General features: G+C 43.5%; 2 protein-coding genes across 2 annotated transcripts; one reads left to right on the top strand and one right to left on the bottom strand.

The window, feature by feature from the left end:
• Positions 1-582: 582 nt before the first annotated feature.
• LOC124041779 (desmoglein-2-like) lies at positions 583-9,120 on the top strand. The gene is made up of 14 exons (XM_046359780.1): positions 583-760; positions 1,678-1,803; positions 2,553-2,708; positions 2,809-2,950; positions 3,214-3,377; positions 3,521-3,655; positions 3,871-4,056; positions 4,426-4,739; positions 4,881-5,023; positions 5,206-5,427; positions 5,655-5,888; positions 6,246-6,373; positions 6,542-6,889; positions 7,025-9,120. Exons 1-14 carry the CDS (start codon positions 713-715, stop codon positions 8,234-8,236), a joined length of 3,558 nt encoding a protein of 1,185 aa, XP_046215736.1. The 5' UTR covers positions 583-712; the 3' UTR covers positions 8,237-9,120.
• Positions 9,121-13,023: 3,903 nt separating this feature from the next.
• On the bottom strand, positions 13,024-19,138 carry LOC124041778 (tubulin beta-2A chain-like). The gene is made up of 4 exons (XM_046359779.1): positions 18,938-19,138; positions 18,378-18,486; positions 16,723-16,833; positions 13,024-14,477 (listed from the first exon to the last, which is right to left on the bottom strand). Exons 1-4 carry the CDS (start codon positions 18,992-18,994, stop codon positions 13,384-13,386), a joined length of 1,371 nt encoding a protein of 456 aa, XP_046215735.1. The 5' UTR covers positions 18,995-19,138; the 3' UTR covers positions 13,024-13,383.
• Positions 19,139-19,268: the final 130 nt, after the last annotated feature.

The following is a 19,268-nucleotide window of genomic DNA, read 5'->3' as shown; positions in this document are numbered from 1 at the left end:
AGACTATTAAGTAGTTCCTTGTAATTTGGCAACATATGCAAAAGTGGAATTGTTTTCTTTTATCAGTACACTTTCTTAATCTGTCCCTGTCTGTCTGTCTGTCTGTCTCTCTCTCACAGACAGGCACACTGCAATAATATTTAACTTGGTTAATCAATTTATTACCAGGCTAAAGGCTGTTGAAAATGTAAACATCAGGAGTGTCTTTCAAGTTCTGAGTGTAGTCCTTCCTAGCAGAAACAGAGATTTGGGAATCTCACATCCCTGAATGAGGTTTTACACCTCTGAATGACAAAGCACTGGACACAAGATGGTGTCCTAACATTTTATAGAATATTAATGATTGTGGATGCATTAGCTGCAGTTTTGGACTACTAAAGAAATCAAAACAATGTTGGCCAATATATTGTGATGTGTGTTGTACATGAGATTGCAATAGTTTATTTTTCATTTTCAACACAATAATAATAGCTTTCCCTGTCGGGACTGTGCACAAATATTCCCTCCCTAGTTTCGCCTCGATTGGCGTTTCTTGTAATCAGCATATGTGCTGTGGTGAAACTCGTCGAGGCGCCGCCTATTGCAGTTGGTATAATCTCAGAAAAGTTGTGCCTACACCTTCGAAGAGGCCAAAGTCCAGTGTAGAATAGAAAATACTAACCGCGGATTTAAAGCATTGTTCTTCAAGAGGGGAACGTTTTACTGAATTGCAATGGCCCGTGTAGAAACTGTTGTTATATTGTTGCCGTTCATACTAACGGTGAGTAAAGAATAATACGTTTCATATCGTAACAGGTGTTGATAATGATATACCCTACCATTTCTAACAATTCTCTCTTTTTGGGGTGTGGCACTGCTCAAGTAGATTTAAGCGTCAATCTCGACAATACAGTTTATATCTCGAATTAATTTACCGTTTTCTTTTTTTTAGCATTGTAGCCATCCCTTAAACCGACAAGAAGAGAGTGCTTACTCTATATCCCGTCATTTGATTGCAATTTCTCTGTCATTGTTTGCGTGCAAGTGACAACGACTACCGACAACATGAGAAGAAAAGTGTTTAGCTGCGTAGTGGTTCTCCAGGGAGTCATAGCCTACAGAATGTCAGACCACATCTGGTCAATGTCAGTTTTAGCTCAATTTTTTTTTAAACAAAAAATGATACCGACACCCACTATCGACAGTGATATCACTATTACAACGTTCTCCTTTAAACGTTGTGAAATTAATTTGTGAGATATTTTCATTGGTCCTCAGCATACGTAATATGTTTTCTTCTTTCATAAACTGAATTAGATCCAGCTTCCTTTTGTAGGCCTTGTGATAGTGAACGAAAACTAATTGGCCTAATTGCCTAAAGCTATATAATTGTAAGTATGCATGTCATATGGTTTTCATTATGAACAGGCCAAAACATGCAATTATAATTTGGCCTGTCAAGAAACCACACACATTAATCTGTACAAAGTGGAACAGACACCGAGGAAACAATCATGACATGGATCTGTGCACAGCACACTTAGTTACATTAAGCTATAACTACTGTGCTAGAAAATATACGTTTTTGTACAACTTGTACAGTGTTGCGTGATTTAGAAGAGATACATTGGTATTACAGTGTTATTACCGTAATGTTAAATGAGGAGTCAACGTTATTTGTTGTGTTTTTCTCTGTAGTTTATATGTGTGGTGGCAGTAGAAAGCGGCGGGCTGAACCTGAGAAGACAGAAGAGAGAATGGATCATTCCTCCTAAAACGTTGAAGGAGAATGTAGATTACAGGAACTGGGCGTACATCGCAAAGGTATGAGCTTGTCTCTTAGTCAAACTCGTGGAGTGGTTCAGATGTTTCCGACTACCATACAACCATGCCTTTGTCTGGAGCATGACATACAGTCAGGTCTAATGATCGGCACCCTTGATAAAGACGAGCAAAAAGATACTGTAAAATGAATAATACAAATACTGAGCTACATTGTATGCTAAAAAATATATATATTGTTTATTATGTTTATACTAATACAGTTGCTCAGAGAATGTGGTTTCGTTTAACAAGTAATAAAAAATAAAGATGTATGTGTTGTGAACAAGCTGCTCAGAGATACAAGCCTAATGTGTGGGCACATACAGTCATTCTAGCTGAGGAATGGTTCAGGCTAAAAACAAAAAATGAAGTCTCTCAACAAATATTGTTGTATGCCTGCTTTTCTAGAACTCAGACATACAATTCATTGATCTATAGTTTCATACCTATACCTTGACATGAAAGCTTTATTGAAAAAAACTAAAAACATTTTGGCAATAAAATAACATTATAGCATTGTAGTGTACCAACCTAGCTATTCCCCCGATGCTTATAACACATTGTATCTGCATTTAGGGTCATTCTTGGTGACCATAATCCAGCTGTATAAATATAGACGTGTAAAGTGTTCGAGAGGGGCCTCATGTTACTGCATTTTTCTTTGGACAAATGAGGCTGCTATATGAATACTATTACAATAACAATGGTGTTTTACTATCTTGGCTGTTTGGAATGTGTGTCTGTGCCAGATTCGTTCTGATGAGCAGTACAATTCAAGAGTGACGTACTCACTGACCGGGATCGGTGCAGACCAAAACCCAGCGAACTTATTCACCGTCAACCCAGATAAAGGCCTTGTCAGAATCAACGGCATTCTGGACAGAGAGGAGATCGCGTCCTACCATGTAAGCTACCCACTAAAATCTAATCCAAGGTGTGGAATGCTTGTGCTCAAAATGTAAGAAATCAATACAAAATATGTTGTTCTATCATGGTCTCTTTTAGTTACTTGGAGTAGCGAGGTACAACAATGGAAGCCGTGCAGAGAAGGACATTGACCTCAATATTTTAGTTGCGGACCAGAATGACTGCCCACCAGTGTTCGTTTTTGGCCAATCTGGATCCGTCAATGAGTCCAGTGCTGCAGGCATGTACAGTAGTTTCCAACTATTGTATATGTTTCTATCAGAGTTGGTAGTCAGAGTAGTGGTAATGGTTGAAGTTGTAGCAGCTGTTGTACTAGTATTGCTGGTACCAGTGTAATCAGTAGAATAGTGACAGTAGTGATACAATAGTAGTAGTAGTAATAGTAGTAGTAGTAGTAGTAGTAGTAGTAAAATGAATAGTAATAATACCACAGTATAGTACTGCTGTGCTGCACAAGTAAACCTTCCCCTTGGTCAATTCCAGAGACCGTTGTCATGAAAGTGACTGCCACAGATGCGGATGAAGTGAACACTCTACACTCTCAGATTTACTACAGCATAGTGGAGAAGAGTGCTTCAGATAAGATGTTCGCCATCAACTACCAGACTGGAGAGATACTGGTTCGCAGGACTACACTGGACAGAGAGGTGAGAGAGATGCCTTGGTCTACTATTATACAGTACACAGTGCATCTATGTGAGCATCTATATGACACTTTCAGTGGCCATTTTGTCAATATTTGAGTAACTGTAAGTGACTGTAAGCTCCATTGTATTTCCTGGTTGTCTAGACTCAAGACACCTACACCCTGACTGTAAAAGGTTCAGACATGAACGGAGCATTCGGAGGAAACACGGGAACAGCAGAAGTTGTCATTAAAATCCTGGACATCAATGACAACATCCCCACCCTGGAGAAAGAATCTGTAAGGACAAAACCTCCACTACATTTCTATTTTATATTCAGCATAATAGGGAATTATATTTATTATATTGTAGCAACCTTAACCTAACACCTAACGTCAATAGGTTCAGATCCCTTGGCTAAGGTGTTGGGTTGACAGTTGCTGGACTCCCCGAATTCACTGCAATATGTTCCTGGGCTGTATGACCTTTATGATGTGTGTATGTGTGTTTGCAGTACGAGGGCAGTGTGGAGGAGAACACGGTCGGTGTGGAAGTACTGAGGATCAAAGCCATTGATCTGGATCTGATGTACACTGAGAACTGGCTGTCTGTGTTCACCATCATCACAGGCAATGAGGCCGGCTACTTCAACATCACCACAGACGCTAAGACCAACGAAGGCATTATATGGATAACCAAGGTAAGAGAGTGAGCCTCAGTGTCCCAGCCTCAGTGTCCCCATTGGGCAAAAACTAGTTGAATCAAAATTGTTTCCACTTAATTTCAACAACAAAAAATGCAATGTCATGACGTTGAATCAACATGGAAAACTGATTGGATTTCCATTAAAAAAATATATATATAACTTTTAACCTAAATCCAATGGCATGGAGACATTTATTGTTGATTTCACGTTAGTTGACAGCTCAACCAAATGTACTATATATCAAAACTAGATGACGTCTGTGCACAGCGGGTTGTAAAACTACTAGTGTTCTCATCTTCTTCCAACATTGTTTGTATCACTTGACTGATTCTACTGTTTGTTCCCTTTTGTTTGAATCTAAAGGCACTGGACTATGAGGAGCTGAAAGTGCTCAACCTTGCCATACGTGTTTCCAACAAAGCAGAGTACTACTTTGGCTCCTCCTCTACGAGTGGATCCATAGGAGGAGGAGGGGTTATGGGAGAAGCTATCACGGGCGGTGGTAAGACTTACCCCATCAAGATCAACGTGATCAACCAGAAAGAGGGCCCCAAATTCAAGCCAACGGTTAAAGTGGTGACCATCTCTGAGGACTCCAGCTTGGTCACCATTAACAAGGTTATCACTACCTACACAGCTATCGACAGCGACACATTACAGATCGCTACCAATGTCAGGTGAGGTCCCAGATGTTTTCATATTGTTTTATTGGGGTTGAAGATTATGTGGTGTGATGTTGTGTTAATCTCCATCATACAGTACTAAAGAATCCTTAAGTTCACCCCGATCCCGTGCCGTTGTCATGATCATCTTCTCAGGTATGCCAAAATATATGACGAAGACCACTGGCTGATCATAGATGAAAAGACAGCGGAGATCAAGCTAAACAAACTCCCTGATCGGGAGTCCAAATACCTGGTCAATGGAACATACTACGCCAAGATAATAGCCATCACAACAGGTAAGTACCCATAGTAATAATCAATTGGTCCTAATGCAATTCTGTAAGATATGGAATTAAGTCAAGAAATCTACCCAGAACCGTTGTAGTTGGAGATGCACTCTAGGACCTTTGCTCCACAAGAAGCTAAAAGAGAACAAGTCAGGTCTGTATCTAATTCTGTATTTTCTTTTGGTGTCCAGATCTGCCATCCAAAACGGCCACAGGGACAATAGCCATCCAGGTGGAAGACTTTAACGACCACTGTCCCACGCTGACAGCTACGACTACGACCATGTGTCTGGGGGATACCGCTGTGTACGTCACAGCTGTGGATGGGGATGCCTTCCCCAACGGAGCTCCCTTCAAGTTCAGAGTGATTCAGGACGACAGCAAACAGAAGTGGATGGTGGAGCACCTCAATGGTAACAGCCTAGTCGAGGACATTTAGGTTTGGCATGTAGGAAGCAGATAGACAAGCTTCTCACGAAGGGACTGTTTTGGAGTTATTTTGTTGAGCCTGTTTTTAAAAGTGCAGTCTTTAACTGAATTGAAATGATATCTTGTTGTATGTTTTAATGGATTTGATTGATAGATTTAATTTGCCAATTTGTATAATTCATTTTTATTTCCTCTTTCATGTTTCTTTTAGCCACCGCTGCCATTTTACGAGACCATGCCCATATGTGGCCAGGTCACTACAAGGTTGCTGTGGAGATCAGTGACCAGCAGGGGAAGGCCTGTGCTGACATCCAGGTTCTGAACGTGGTTGTGTGTACCTGTGATCAGGTCAATAAGGTCTGCATCGAGCGGCGGACGGGCACTGACATCACGTTAGGAGCGCCTGCCATCCTGCTGCTCCTCCTGGGCCTCCTGCTGTTGCTGCGTGAGTAGGCCCCCTGTTATCTTCATACTCATTGGCTTCCTCAGACTGCTTACCTGATAAGAATCTAGGAAGGAGAGACTGCTTCATCATGCTCGTAAAACTACACCTGTTTCAGCATGCTTTGAGTGATTATTAAGATGGTCAAGACAAGTCATTGATGAGTCATGTCCACAACAGGCCTTTAAGCCAACCCACAGGGCACGCACTGGTTGAATCAACATTGTTTACCATGGAACCAACGTAGAATAGACGTTGAATCTGTGCCCAGTGGGAAGACATCCAGGCCTCTCACCTAGCAACATGTCTTGTGCTTTTGTCTTGTGTCATTGAGTTGAAATGTGGAATGTGGGTTCACAGTGGTTCCTTTCCTGCTGCTGTTCTGTCTATGTGGAGGAGCAGCGGCCATTGGAGACTTTAAGCCCATCCCGTTTGACACTAAAGAACACCTGATTGCATATCACACTGAAGGACAAGGAGAAGACAAGGTATTTTATACATAATGGCACTGCCAATGGATGACATTAAAATATTCTAGAATTAGTGAATAAGAATGATCTTTGGAAATACATGTTATGTTCCATTATGGCTCAAGTTGAAATGTGTATTGCTCTGAAATTCCCTCCTCTGATTGACCCACGCATTCCCCCTCACAGGAAGTTCCTCTCCTGAACGTTCCTGTGGAGGTGGAGCATGGCCCCATCAAAACTGTGAATGTAGGGAATTACGGGGGAAATGCGGGATTCATAGAAAGAGTAGGGGAGATAGGAGCAGCAGCAGGAGGCGTGTCAGGGGACGGCTTCACCTCATCCTCAATGTTCACAGGAGTGCACCAACAGTACCATGGCTTCCACCAGCCCAGTGGCAGATTAGAGGTGGACTATGGCATGGGCGGAGGAATCATGACAGAACATCATGAACACTCAATGTTCTCCAGATTACCTGCTGGTGCTTACGACGGGATGGCACTCTCTGAGGAAGTCCTAGAGGAGTACTACTCTGCAGTGAGTATCTTACATCATCCAACTTCTTGGACTACTCCTTTGACATAGGAGTTGAGGGGCAGTGTTATTGTAGCCATTTTGATTCAATTCAGTCATTGTCTTAATAAATCTTTCCCTATCAAATGACCTTTGCAGAAAGCCAATCACACTGCGCAGATCGACCAACAGAGAGATGCCCTGCTGATTTACGACTATGAAGGTCAGGGGTCACCGGTAGGGTCTGTGGGATGCTGCAGTCTACTGGGGGCTGATGATGACTTGGACTTCCTCAACGACCTGGGGCACAAGTTCAAGACCCTGGCCCAGATCTGCCAGGGGTCGATAGCTATGGAGGCGGAGACTGTCAATGTGTCTGTGTCACCCACTCATCCTAGACCTACCACATCCATTCACACAGAGGTCAGCAGAAATACTGCTCTCAATGTCAATACCCTGAACACCTCCGTCACCACCTCCACCACCTCCGTCCCCCTACAGGAGAGCCTGATTACTCGGGACCAGGGATCAGTCACCATCCCCAGGTCTCATATCCAGGAGAACGTGGTGATCCCCAGGCAGACCGTCCTCATCCAGCAGCCCACCATGTACTATGCCGCTGCCCCCACCATGTACATGGTGGAGCCTCAGCCCCAGTTGTTGCTGGTGGAGCAGAGAGGAAGAGGTGGTTATGTCCATGCCCAGCAGGCAGTAGGCCATGTGGGGGTAGGGACCGGTCAGGGGATGGTGCAGACAGGAGGGCTCCATGGTTCTCAGGGTATGCTGCTAGTAGAGAAGCAGATGGGGGTGGGTGGTGGTGGTGGTGGGGGAGGCCATGGTCATGTCGTTATGGGCGGAGGCCAGTACTTACAGGGAGACGGCCAAACTATTACTGGGGGAGGTCACGTTATTACAGAGACGAGCCAAACCATTACGCAGGGAGGCCAGATTCTACAGGGGGCAGGGCAGACCATGATTGGAGGAGGCCATCTCTCGCCAGGAGGAAGCTTCTCACATGGTTCTAGGAAAGTGCTGGTTGTTGAGAGCGGGTCTGGGCCAGCCTCGGCAGTAGGGGGCAGTGCAGGCTTATGGGCACCCCAGGTCACCCTGCAGAGAGGCCAGGAGTCATCTTCCACCTTTTCCTCAGGTGGTCATAGTGTAGAGGTGATAGGTCAGAGGGGTGCTTCCACCTTGACCTCCAGCTCCCTGTGTGGCTCGATGGGGTCAAATCAGGCCTCTGCTGCTGCTGTCACAGTCACCACCACACCCATGCCCACGGCTGCACCACGTAGCAGGAGCCACACCGCTGTTGTGCAAGAGAAGAAATCCTCTGTCACTGAGAAATACACTGAGACCAGTACTATAGCGTAGAAAAACAACCTCACATTTGCTTGAAAACATACAGTACAGCCAAGTCACTGTGGGTTTAAAAGATATGTTTTCTTTTTAGTAAATGATACAACAGTCAAGGGAGTGACAGAGGGATTGGTGCTCTCTGCTGGTCTGAAATGATTCATGAATAAGTCTACCGACTGTTAACACTACTGTTTTATAATGATTTTAGTTTTTACTGGAGCGATGGGCTTTATTGCGATTACCAGCGGGTATTTCATCCTTGATATGATGAATTGATAAATCTGTGGCTGTGGTGGATGATGTATTAATTGTTCAGGTAACAAAATCTTTCTGTATCTTTGATTTAGCTTTTCTTTCTGGGATGGTCAATTCTTGATCTAATTCATAGTTGAGTAGGCCAATGTTTCCAATGTTACAGTTGTACAAACGGTACATACAAAAATATTGTGACATAGAAGTGTGGGACCCCTCAAACAGATCCTATTTTTCTATTGTAAATAGTTTACTATATTTTAAGCCAAATAGTGCCTTGTTTTTGGCTTTTGGCCTCATATGCATTAACTTATCCCATGATAGAAAAAAAGTGTGTTATTGATGCCAAGTTAATATCATTTACAGAAAATGGATGTTAAATTGTTGCATATATTTTTTTGCGTTCATGCAATATAAAAATAGAGATTACGTAGGATATTTACCATGAGGTTGGCTTATTATGCACTGATGTGCATTAAAGTATGACACAGATGTTGCTTTTAATGCTACTGATATTTTGTTGGCAGTTATTTCACAGATAATGCTTTGTGGCAATATAAGGGATTTTCCTGCTGTGTGTCTCATTCTGCATCAAAAAGTTTGATCAAATGTTTTGAGAGTAACAATAAAACTTGAGTGATAACAGACACGCTCTGTTAGTCATGTGTAAAGGTTTAATATTGACCCATATGTTATAGTCGTGTGACTGGAAAGAGATCCTTTCTACCCTGGTACCGTAAGTGTCACGGTTTTCATATGGTGAAGGAGAGTCGGACCAAACTGCAGCGTGTATATTGCGATCCATGTTTAATCACACAACGTAAACACGAATAAACACAAACACTACAAAACAATAAACGAACCGAAAACAGCCTATACTTGTGTCAACTAACACAGCACAAGGACATCAAGACACTCAGGACAATCACCCACAATACAACCAAAGAATATGGCTGCCTAAATATGGTTCCCAATCAGAGACAACGATAAACACCTGCCTCTGATTGAGAACCACTTCAGACAGCCATAGACTCTCCTAGAACACCCCACTAAGCTACACACCACATACAAAAACCCATGTCACACCCTGGCCTGACCAAATACATAAAGAAAAACACAAAATACTTTGACCAGGGCGTGACAGAAAGTGGTCCTTCTGGGGAGAGAGAGTGGAAAGTCCCATTTTATAGTGTCACTCCTGTATCACACCTCGACATGTTTACATACCTTATGTAATCTCAGACGTTGTCACGGCTGATCCACAAAAACAAAAGGGGACTCTACAAGTCTTTACCAGTCTTCAGTGAAATATTGACTCACCTTCCACCCGCCCCCTCCAAGAATGCAATGGGACTATCTTTTGATCTTTCAGAGTTGTTTCCTACGGAAGTTTGACAGGAACAATATTATCACAGGTGAATTACCAGGAGAATGTTAGGTCTATAGTTCTATTTGATTCGATTAAGGATGTTTGAAACCAGTTCTGACTTGCTACTGTTCATGGACCCGAAGTGCATGATATAGTGCTGGACTCACAATACAGAACAATATAATGAGAAGGGGGGGAAGGGGCAATCTCAACTGTTGCTGTACGCAATGGGCAACAAAGGAGTAATGCAAGTACCGTTGCCAGGTTACTTTAGGGCAGGGACAGAATGGGACCCTGGAGGAAAATGGGGGAGGCTCATTGTTTTTCAATTTCATTCAGGTGGAGGGTTTAGTGGTCCTTCTGTAGCTCAGTTGGTAGAGCATGGCGCTTGTAACTAGTGGGTTCGAGGGACCACCCATACGTAGAATGTATGCACACATGACTGTAATTGAAATGGCATATATTATTATTATATATTATTAGTGTTGTTTAAGTCTAGTCTAGGGGAGGGTCATGTAATTTGCAATTGATGACATTTCTATTTTCCTCAGTGTTTTAGATTGAATTGGTTATTATGCTATATATGTCAGTGAAGTAAAACCAGGAAGAGAGGGGCGGGGGTATGAGAGGTTATGGGTATCATGCCATAGCAAAAAGCATACGCCTGACCTTGTTAGCTTAAGATTTGGAATAAAATAAAATAGATCTGATTATATAATGTGATCTATAACAGCACTCTGGTCCATGATGCTTAATTCTAGCAACAAACTGTTAAATATCTGGGAAAGACATGACTCTGAATGCATATATGTGGATATCTTCGTTAAGATTCTATGACAATCATTGGCTGAGCCACAACCTTCTACAGCCGAGGAGACAAAAAACGTGCTTTGCTTGTAAAGTAATCTTATTCTGTCGCTATCAATTATTCCCTTTCTGTAAAATATAAGATGTTTTAACACACAGGTTTTGAGGAAACACTTGTGACCATCTCCCGTTGGGTTTATGCCACAGAATAAAGAGTAGCTAGCAGTTCCAACTATTTTTTTTTTAACTGCGTCGGTAGGCCTACTCTATCTGGGGTGGAAAGGAAGGCCTAACTTTTGATAGTACCATGCATAATGATTTGAAAGTGGTTTATTTGCAAACAAGACACACTGATTTGGCATTGGAAAAAGATGATGAGATGAATGCATAGGCCTATCTCTCTGTCCATTCTTAGCCTGTCATTTTGGTCATTTGTGTGGTATAAAAAAATATTCTGCTAAGGTCTCTAGCCACGTAAAATGACATAGAAATGCATTCATTTTTTACAGACCCGCAAATACAATGATAGATTCATGCAATGCTTTTATTGTAAAGCAGATATTTCCACCACTACTCTTGTGCATGGTGCATGGTGGTCTGAGAACCCACAACCTTCTGGCCCGCAGCCCTGTGAGCTATCAAAATTCCTGCAAATACTTACAGGGCGAAGAACAATGTCTAAAAGTGCATAGGCCTATCTAGGTTTCTGGTTTGTCCTAGAAGTGAGGTTAAACGGTAGGCATGTTCTCTGCTATTCACTATATGTGTTAATTATTATTTCAGTTATAGGGGAGGGTTTGGTTGTAATATATTTTGCTGAAGGGAGGGCCATCCATTTTTATTTCAGAGAGGTCCGACTTTCTCCAGGTGACTCTTATTATTAATAACATACACTTCCGTAACAAAAAGAACAACGGCAATAGTTTTTCACAGAATAGCTTCAGATGAAGGAGACAACGCACAGGCGCAGAAGACAATACAGGTGAAACTCAAGCATTTCGCTGAACCCACGGTAACATCTTCAAATCTGCGTACACGACCGTGAACTTTGATTTGACTTTGAGTGGTTTTTAATCACTGCATCTCAAAAGGCACTGAGAACATAACGAAATATCTCCATGGAAATGTTGTGAAAAATATACAAGAACAAGTCGGTTTATCTCAGGGAATATTCTCTTCCTTGGAGTCTTATTACTTGTTTGGCTTCAAAGCCTGAGTCCAGAGCAGATATTCAATTGCAGTAACACTCCACTAGGTGTCATCATTGGCATATCAAACATTAGCCGTGACTCTAACCTTAACTTCAAGTCCACACCCCGGCTCAATTCTAATTCTAACCATAACTTCACCCTGGCCTAACCTGTCGTTCTGGGTGATCTTATTGGTTTCTAATGAATACGTTTCTGATAGGTCCTCCTTGGTAGCCACACATTCATTCGATGTATGATGTATTTGACAAGAGCATCTTCCGCTCAGTTGTCTGAATGTGAAAACATAAGACCTCATTTTAACACATTGGCAACTTGAACACTGGCAGCATTCCTCCTGGTCAGACTTTTTAGACGTTTTCTGTCAAAATAGAACTTCAGTTGCAGAATACTTCAGTCTTCAAGTATTTATGGACCTCACAGCGCAATGAAAAATGTAACCGTTATTTACTGTACCTCTAACGTAAGTCGAAACTACGTAAGTCGAAACTCTTGGCAGTGAGTCTTTCTAGCCTTGCAATTCATATTCTACCAAGGACATTGTAAATGATATCAAGCGAATTAAACAGGTTGAATAAAGGTGTGATATTGTGCTGAACCAATGTGAAGATCTGATTAGGCTTATATGTTCAAACCTTGGTACTTTGATTTTCTTAATTATTAGCCAAAATATTGAGGCATTGAAAGAGCTCCCTAATGATGTCGTCATTGTTTGTGCGAGTCTGTAAGTTGTTGGTCATATAAGTTTGTATATGGAGAGTGCTCTACTTCTCCACACATTTAACTCTATACTCTAACAGCTGCCAAGTCTGGCCAGCCCTTCATCGGATTTACTAGCTCTCAGATCAAAACATGATAAAGAGGAATAAACAGACATTCCTTTTCTCTCTCTGAGTCTTTGAGGAAGTGTTTCCTGTCCCAGACACACAGTCATGATGACCCAGGACACTCACAAGACTATAAAAGTAGTAAGCTTCTTGGGGTATGGTAATAACATTGACCTTGCATTTTAAAACCAGAAAACATCTCTTTCATCCAGTATCATCATTACAGCATGGAGAACTGAGTTACTCAATTTTGGTTACACCTACTTCAAGTCTGGAGTGTTCATTGTATATCACCTGCTGAATACGATTAGCACTCCCATGAAAAAAAGCCTACAGATATTCATAGGACAGCACCATTTTATTTCACGACAAATAATGTATTCTGAGGTAAATGTTACAAAACTCGGTTTTTGACAATACTGTATTGTTGTTTTATTGACATTGATACAGCATGAATTGGAAAACCAATGACGTCATTTAAAATACTCACATAATTGTTATGTTTCTAATATCACTTATGGTCTTCAAGACAATCGAAACAATGAAAATGCACTAGTAGTAGTTTAGGCTAAACAGCTATAATATATCTTGACGCGATTATAACTCATCTGCGCCTCTATCCTTCCATAACTATTGATAATTTAAAATGACTGGTGGATATAACATACAGACTGCTGTGCTGCTTCTACCCGGCATCCCTCAGTGGCGGACATCATGGTGCTGCTGGACATCCTGCTCCTCATCCTCCAGCTCGTCTTCTTCGTACTCGCCAATCTCGTCAGCGGTGGCGTCCTGGTACTGCTGGTACTCAGACACCAGGTCGTTCATGTTGCTCTCAGCTTCTGTAAACTCCATCTCGTCCATACCCTCTCCGGTGTACCAGTGAAGGAAGGCCTTACGGCGGAACATGGCGGTGAACTGCTCAGAGATCCTCCTGAACAGCTCCTGGATGGCCGTGCTGTTGCCGATGAAGGTGGCCGACATCTTGAGGCCGCGGGGCGGGATGTCGCAGACGGCCGTCTTCACGTTGTTGGGGATCCATTCTACGAAGTAGCTGCTGTTCTTGTTCTGCACACTCAGCATCTGCTCGTCCACCTCCTTCATGGACATGCGCCCGCGGAAGATGGCGGCCACGGTGAGGTAGCGGCCGTGGCGAGGGTCGCAGGCGGCCATCATGTTCTTTGCGTCAAACATCTGCTGTGTGAGCTCGGGCACGGAGAGGGCACGGTACTGCTGGCTCCCCCTGCTGGTTAGAGGGGCGAAGCCGGGCATGAAGAAATGCAGGCGGGGGAAGGGCACCATGTTAACAGCCAGCTTGCGGAGGTCAGCGTTAAGCTGACCAGGGAAGCGCAGGCAGGTGGTAACCCCACTCATGGTGGCCGACACCAGGTGGTTGAGATCTCCATAGGTGGGCGTGGTGAGTTTGAGGGTACGGAAGCAGATGTCGTAGAGAGCCTCGTTGTCGATGCTGAAGGTCTCATCTGTGTTCTCCACCAGCTGGTGGACTGACAGGGTGGCATTGTAGGGCTCCACCACAGTGTCTGACACCTTGGGTGAGGGCATGACGCTGAAGGTGTTCATGATGCGGTCGGGGTACTCCTCGCGGATCTTGCTGATGAGCAGGGTGCCCATGCCAGAGCCGGTGCCCCCTCCCAGGGAGTGGGTAAGCTGGAAGCCCTGGAGGCAGTCACAGTTCTCAGACTCCTTCCTGACTACGTCCAGGACAGAGTCGACCAGCTCGGCTCCCTCTGTGTAGTGGCCTTTAGCCCAGTTGTTACCAGCTCCACTCTGACCTGAAAGACCCATGGTGAACCTGTGTTAGAGACATCACACCTTTGTGTGCTAATACACATCTACAGTTGAAGTCAGAAGTTTACTTACACCTTAGCCAAATACATTTTTTTTAAACTCAGTTTGTCCACAATTCCTGACATTTAATCCTTTAAAAAATTCCCCGTCTTAGGTCAGTTAGTTTATTTTTAGAATGTGATATGTCAGAATAATAGTAAAGAGAATGATTAATTTCAGATTTTATTTCTTTCATCACATTCCAAGTTGGTCAAAAGTTTACATACACTCAATTAGTATTCTGTAGCATTGCCCTTAAATTGCTTAACTTTGGTCAAACGTTTCAGGTAGCCTTCCACAAGCTTCCACAATTTTTGCCCATTCCTCCTGACAGAACTGGTGTAACTGAGGCAGGTTGTAGGCCTCCTTGCTCACACACTTTTTCAGTTCTGCCCACAAATTTTCTATAGGATTGAGGTCAGGGCTTTGTGATGGCCACTCCAATACCTTGACTTTGTTGTCCTTAAGCCATTTTGCCACAACTTTAGAAGTATCCTTGGGGTATATTGTCCATTTGGAAGAACCATTTGCAACCAAGCTTTAACTTCCTGACTGATGTCTTGAGATGTTGCTTCGATATATCCACATGGCATCATGAGAAAGGAAAACTATCTATTTTGTGAAGCGCACCAGTCCCTCCTGCAGCAAAGCACACACACACACACAACATGATGCTGCCACCCCCGTGCTTCACGGTTGGGATGGTCTTCTTCGGCTTGCAAGCATCCCCCCCTTTTCCTCCAAACATAACAATGGTCATTATGGCCTAACAGTTCTATTTTGGTTTCATCAGACCAGAGGACATTTCTCCAAAAAGTAAGATCTTTGTCCCCATGTGCAGTTGCAAACTGTAGTCTGGCTTTTTATGGCGGTTTTGGAGCAGTCACTTCTTCTTGCTGAGCGGCCTTTCAGGTTATGTCTATATAGGACTCGTTTTACTGTGGATATAGATACTTTTGTACCAGTTTCCTCCAGCATCTTCACAAGGTCCTTTGCTGTTGTTCTGGAATTGATTTGCACTTTTCGCACCAAAGTACGTTCATCTCTAGGAGAGAGAACGCGTCTCCTTCTTGAGCGGTATGACGGCTGCGTGGTCCTATGGGGTTTATGCTTGCGTACTATTGTTTATACAGATGAACATGGTACCTTCAGGTGTTTGGAAATTGCTCTCATGGATGAACCAAACTTGTGGAGGTCTACAATTGTTTTTCTGAAGTCTTGGCTGATTTCTTTGGATTTTCCCATGATGTCAAGCAAAGAGGCACTGAGTTTGAAGGTAGGTCTTGAAATACATCCACAGGTACACCTCCAACTGAATCAAATGATGTCAATTAGCCAATCAGAAGCTTCTGAAGCTATGACATCCTTGATGTATGTAAACTTCTAACCCACTGGAATTGTGATACAGTGAATTATAAATGAAATAATCTGTCTGTAAACAAAAATTACTTATGTCATGCACAAAGTAGATGTCCTAACCGACTTGCCAAAACTATAGTTTGTTAACAATTTGTGGAGTGGTTGAAAAACACGTTTTAATGACTCCAACCTAAGTGTATGTAATCTTCCGACTTCAACTGTAGCAATACACATCAGTTAGCATGAAAAGTCAGTTAACCAGTTAACAAGCAAATGCACCGGGCATATTATTTGTCAGTTTCCATTGAGAGAGACAATTCCAGTTTGTTAACTGTGGACAATAACAGCTTAATTGAGCATGATCAAGAGTATCATTACCACGATCTAAAATATTATAGTGTAGAAGTCTGCATATACAATAGGATGTGGAATGTAGCCTTATTATCCTTTATGCAGTAGAATTGGCAAGGTGTCGTGGGTGGCACTGCAACAGTAGCAGTCTATGCCCTGTTTTCTGCAGCGCCATGCTCGCTGTCTGCGCCTGACACAACCGCTCGACCGACCATTGCATTCCCTTCCTGGTACATTGCTGAGCTGTTGCAGAAAAGTTGCACACTGAACACACCGTCTATCTATGTCAAAGTTAAACTAAGCTTGGCTTCAGAGGAGATGACAGTGGATGCTGACACAGACATGCTATGGGTTGAGGATGGAAGTGCTGACAGGACATGATGATGACCCATTGGGCAAGACAGCATAGACAGATCTGGGACCAGGCTGGGCAAGATAGCATAAAACAATCTGGAACCCGGTTGGATAACCACTACTCACCAAAGACAAAGTTGTCTGGTCTGAAGAGCTGGCCGAAGGGCCCTGAGCGTACAGAGTCCATGGTGCCTGGCTCCAGATCCACCAGGATGGCCCGGGGGACAAACTTGTTACCTGTGGGGGAGGAGAGGCAGGGACATCAGGTTTAGGGAGGGAAGGAGGATGGGCTCTCCCGCTCGCTTTCTCTCACTCACTCACTCAGCCTCCCTTGCAGACTGCAGCACAGAAAAACTGCTAGCTCCAGTCCAAGGAGGCTGAGCTAAGCTCATTCAGACCAAGATGGCATCTCCCAGTAGACATGACACATTTTCTCTCTTATCGTCATATCATCTTATCATGCTGCTATGCGCATTTCTCTATGAGTAGATATTCAATCAGAGCCACGTTAACAAGAGGTCAATAGTGCTTAGCATTGCACGCACAGGAAATAGGATCGGTGCTAACTACAGGACATGTAGGCTACTATAGGCCCCAGAATCTGCAGTCTGGCTGGTTTGCCATAGGAGACTGACTGTTCCGTATGAGAGAGAGACAGAGACAAAGGTTGGGATTCTGCATGGCCATGACCTTCAAATGCCTGGGCAATAAAAATAAAAAAATCAGACCAACGCAGACAGAAGGCAAGCGTTAGGGTTGGGTTGGTTTTACAGAGACTGCACTCACTGCAGATATATACAAGCCACCCCTCCGCGACGGGCTCTTAAGAGACGGAGAGAGAGCCAGAAAGAGAAAGAGAGGGAGAGAGAGATGATGCTGCAGAGAAAGAGGTGATACAGGGAGAGAAAGAGAGAGACCGGGAGGGAGAGAGAGACCGGGAGGGAGAGAGAGACCGGGAGGGAGAGAGAGACTGGGAGGGAGAGAGATTGACAGGTCCCTGCTGCTGTCCTCATTTCCCCTGCCCTGCCACAGGGCCCACTGCACCCAGACAGATATTATGGTCACAATGTCACATTCTCAATTTAAAATTTGGCCTGCAGTGCATGAGTTTGCAAGTCAAAAAAGGTCAGCAATTTTCATCACCAGGGAATATAGTTTTCATTCTGAGTTTATTTAGGGCAAGGCCAAAGCACACACTTTGCCTTAAGAACGTACACAATTTGTTAGGGCATGGACTTTACAAGGTGTCAAAAACATTCCACAGGGATTGCAGGCCCATGTTGACTCTAATGCTTCCCATAGTTGTGTCAAGTTGTCTGGATGTCCTTTGGGTGGTGGACCATTCTCGATACACACATAGGAAACTGTTGAACGTGAAAAACCCAGCAGCGCTGCCGTTTTTGACACACTCAAATGAGTGCGCCTGGCACCTACTACCATATCAAAAAGCACTTCAATATTCAAAGGCACTTAAATATGTTGTCTTGCTCATTCACCCTTTGAAAGGCACACACACACACAATCAATGTCTCAACTGTCTCAAGACTTAAAAATCCTTCTTTAACTTGTCTCCTCCTGTTCATCTACACTGATTGACGTGGATTTAACAAGTGACTTAAATAAGGGATCACAGCTTTCACCTTGTCAGTCATGGAAAGAGCTGGTGCTTGTAATGTTTTGTACACTCAGTTTATGGTTGATTATTTTCATAGACCTGTTGTTTAGATGCATGCAGAGATAACTTAAAGACCAATCTAGATAGTAAATTGAGATGTATTTACCTGATGCTTCATTGTAGTACACGTTAATCCTCTCCAGCTGCAGGTCACTGTCACCTTGGTAACTGCCGGTGGGGTCGATGCCATGTTCGTCACTTATCACCTCCCAGAACTAACAATGGGACAGAGAATAGGTCATGCAAACGTGATGCTTCATAGTTTGACCTAAGAGATCTGGCTATAACCTGATCAAGACATGGAAAAGTACTGGACGGCCGTTGTGCGTAGTCTATCGCTATGGCGCAGCTCCTTTTGGCGACAGCATGACGCGCCAGCCCCGCAGGTGCGCGACACTACTGCAGACCCTTTGGCTCCTAGCCCAAGTCCAAAAGCAACACACCCATAATCAACCTAATGTCATCTTATAGTTGTGAATAAATGAAACACTAATTTCCACGAGACATTCGTCCAAAAACATGACCCCAAAATACTGGATGGCTGATTTTGTTCTCTTGAAAAATGTAGTGCGATTCATGCTGGGACAAAATTGTAAACATCTAACAAAAAAAAGGATTGTTCTATAATAACCTCTGCGTCTAGACAAATATACACATAACACCTACCTTCGCACCAATCTGGTTTCCACATTGCCCGGCCTGGATATGAACAATCTCCCTCATGATGATGCCTTTTGGGTGCACGCAGATAGCAGCCTTTTGTCTCAACTAACAACAGTGCCCTCAACCTGGTTGCGACCACTGTGTTTCTCGCCTCTCAGCAGTTGTTACATTCTTATGGCGATCGGTAAACCAAGGGAGACTCATCATGTTGATGCTGATTGGGTGACGTCACACCTGTGCTTCATCCCAAATGTGTGCACCAGCCTATCAGCGGGCACCGGTTTGATGCAGTGGACGGGATGAGGATCCTGCTGCATCACTCTCCATGACGTCA

This window comes from Oncorhynchus gorbuscha, linkage group LG08, assembly GCF_021184085.1.
Source record: "Oncorhynchus gorbuscha isolate QuinsamMale2020 ecotype Even-year linkage group LG08, OgorEven_v1.0, whole genome shotgun sequence".
NCBI classification, from domain to species: Eukaryota; Metazoa; Chordata; class Actinopteri; order Salmoniformes; family Salmonidae; genus Oncorhynchus; species Oncorhynchus gorbuscha.
This window is presented reverse-complemented; position numbering and strand designations above follow the sequence as displayed.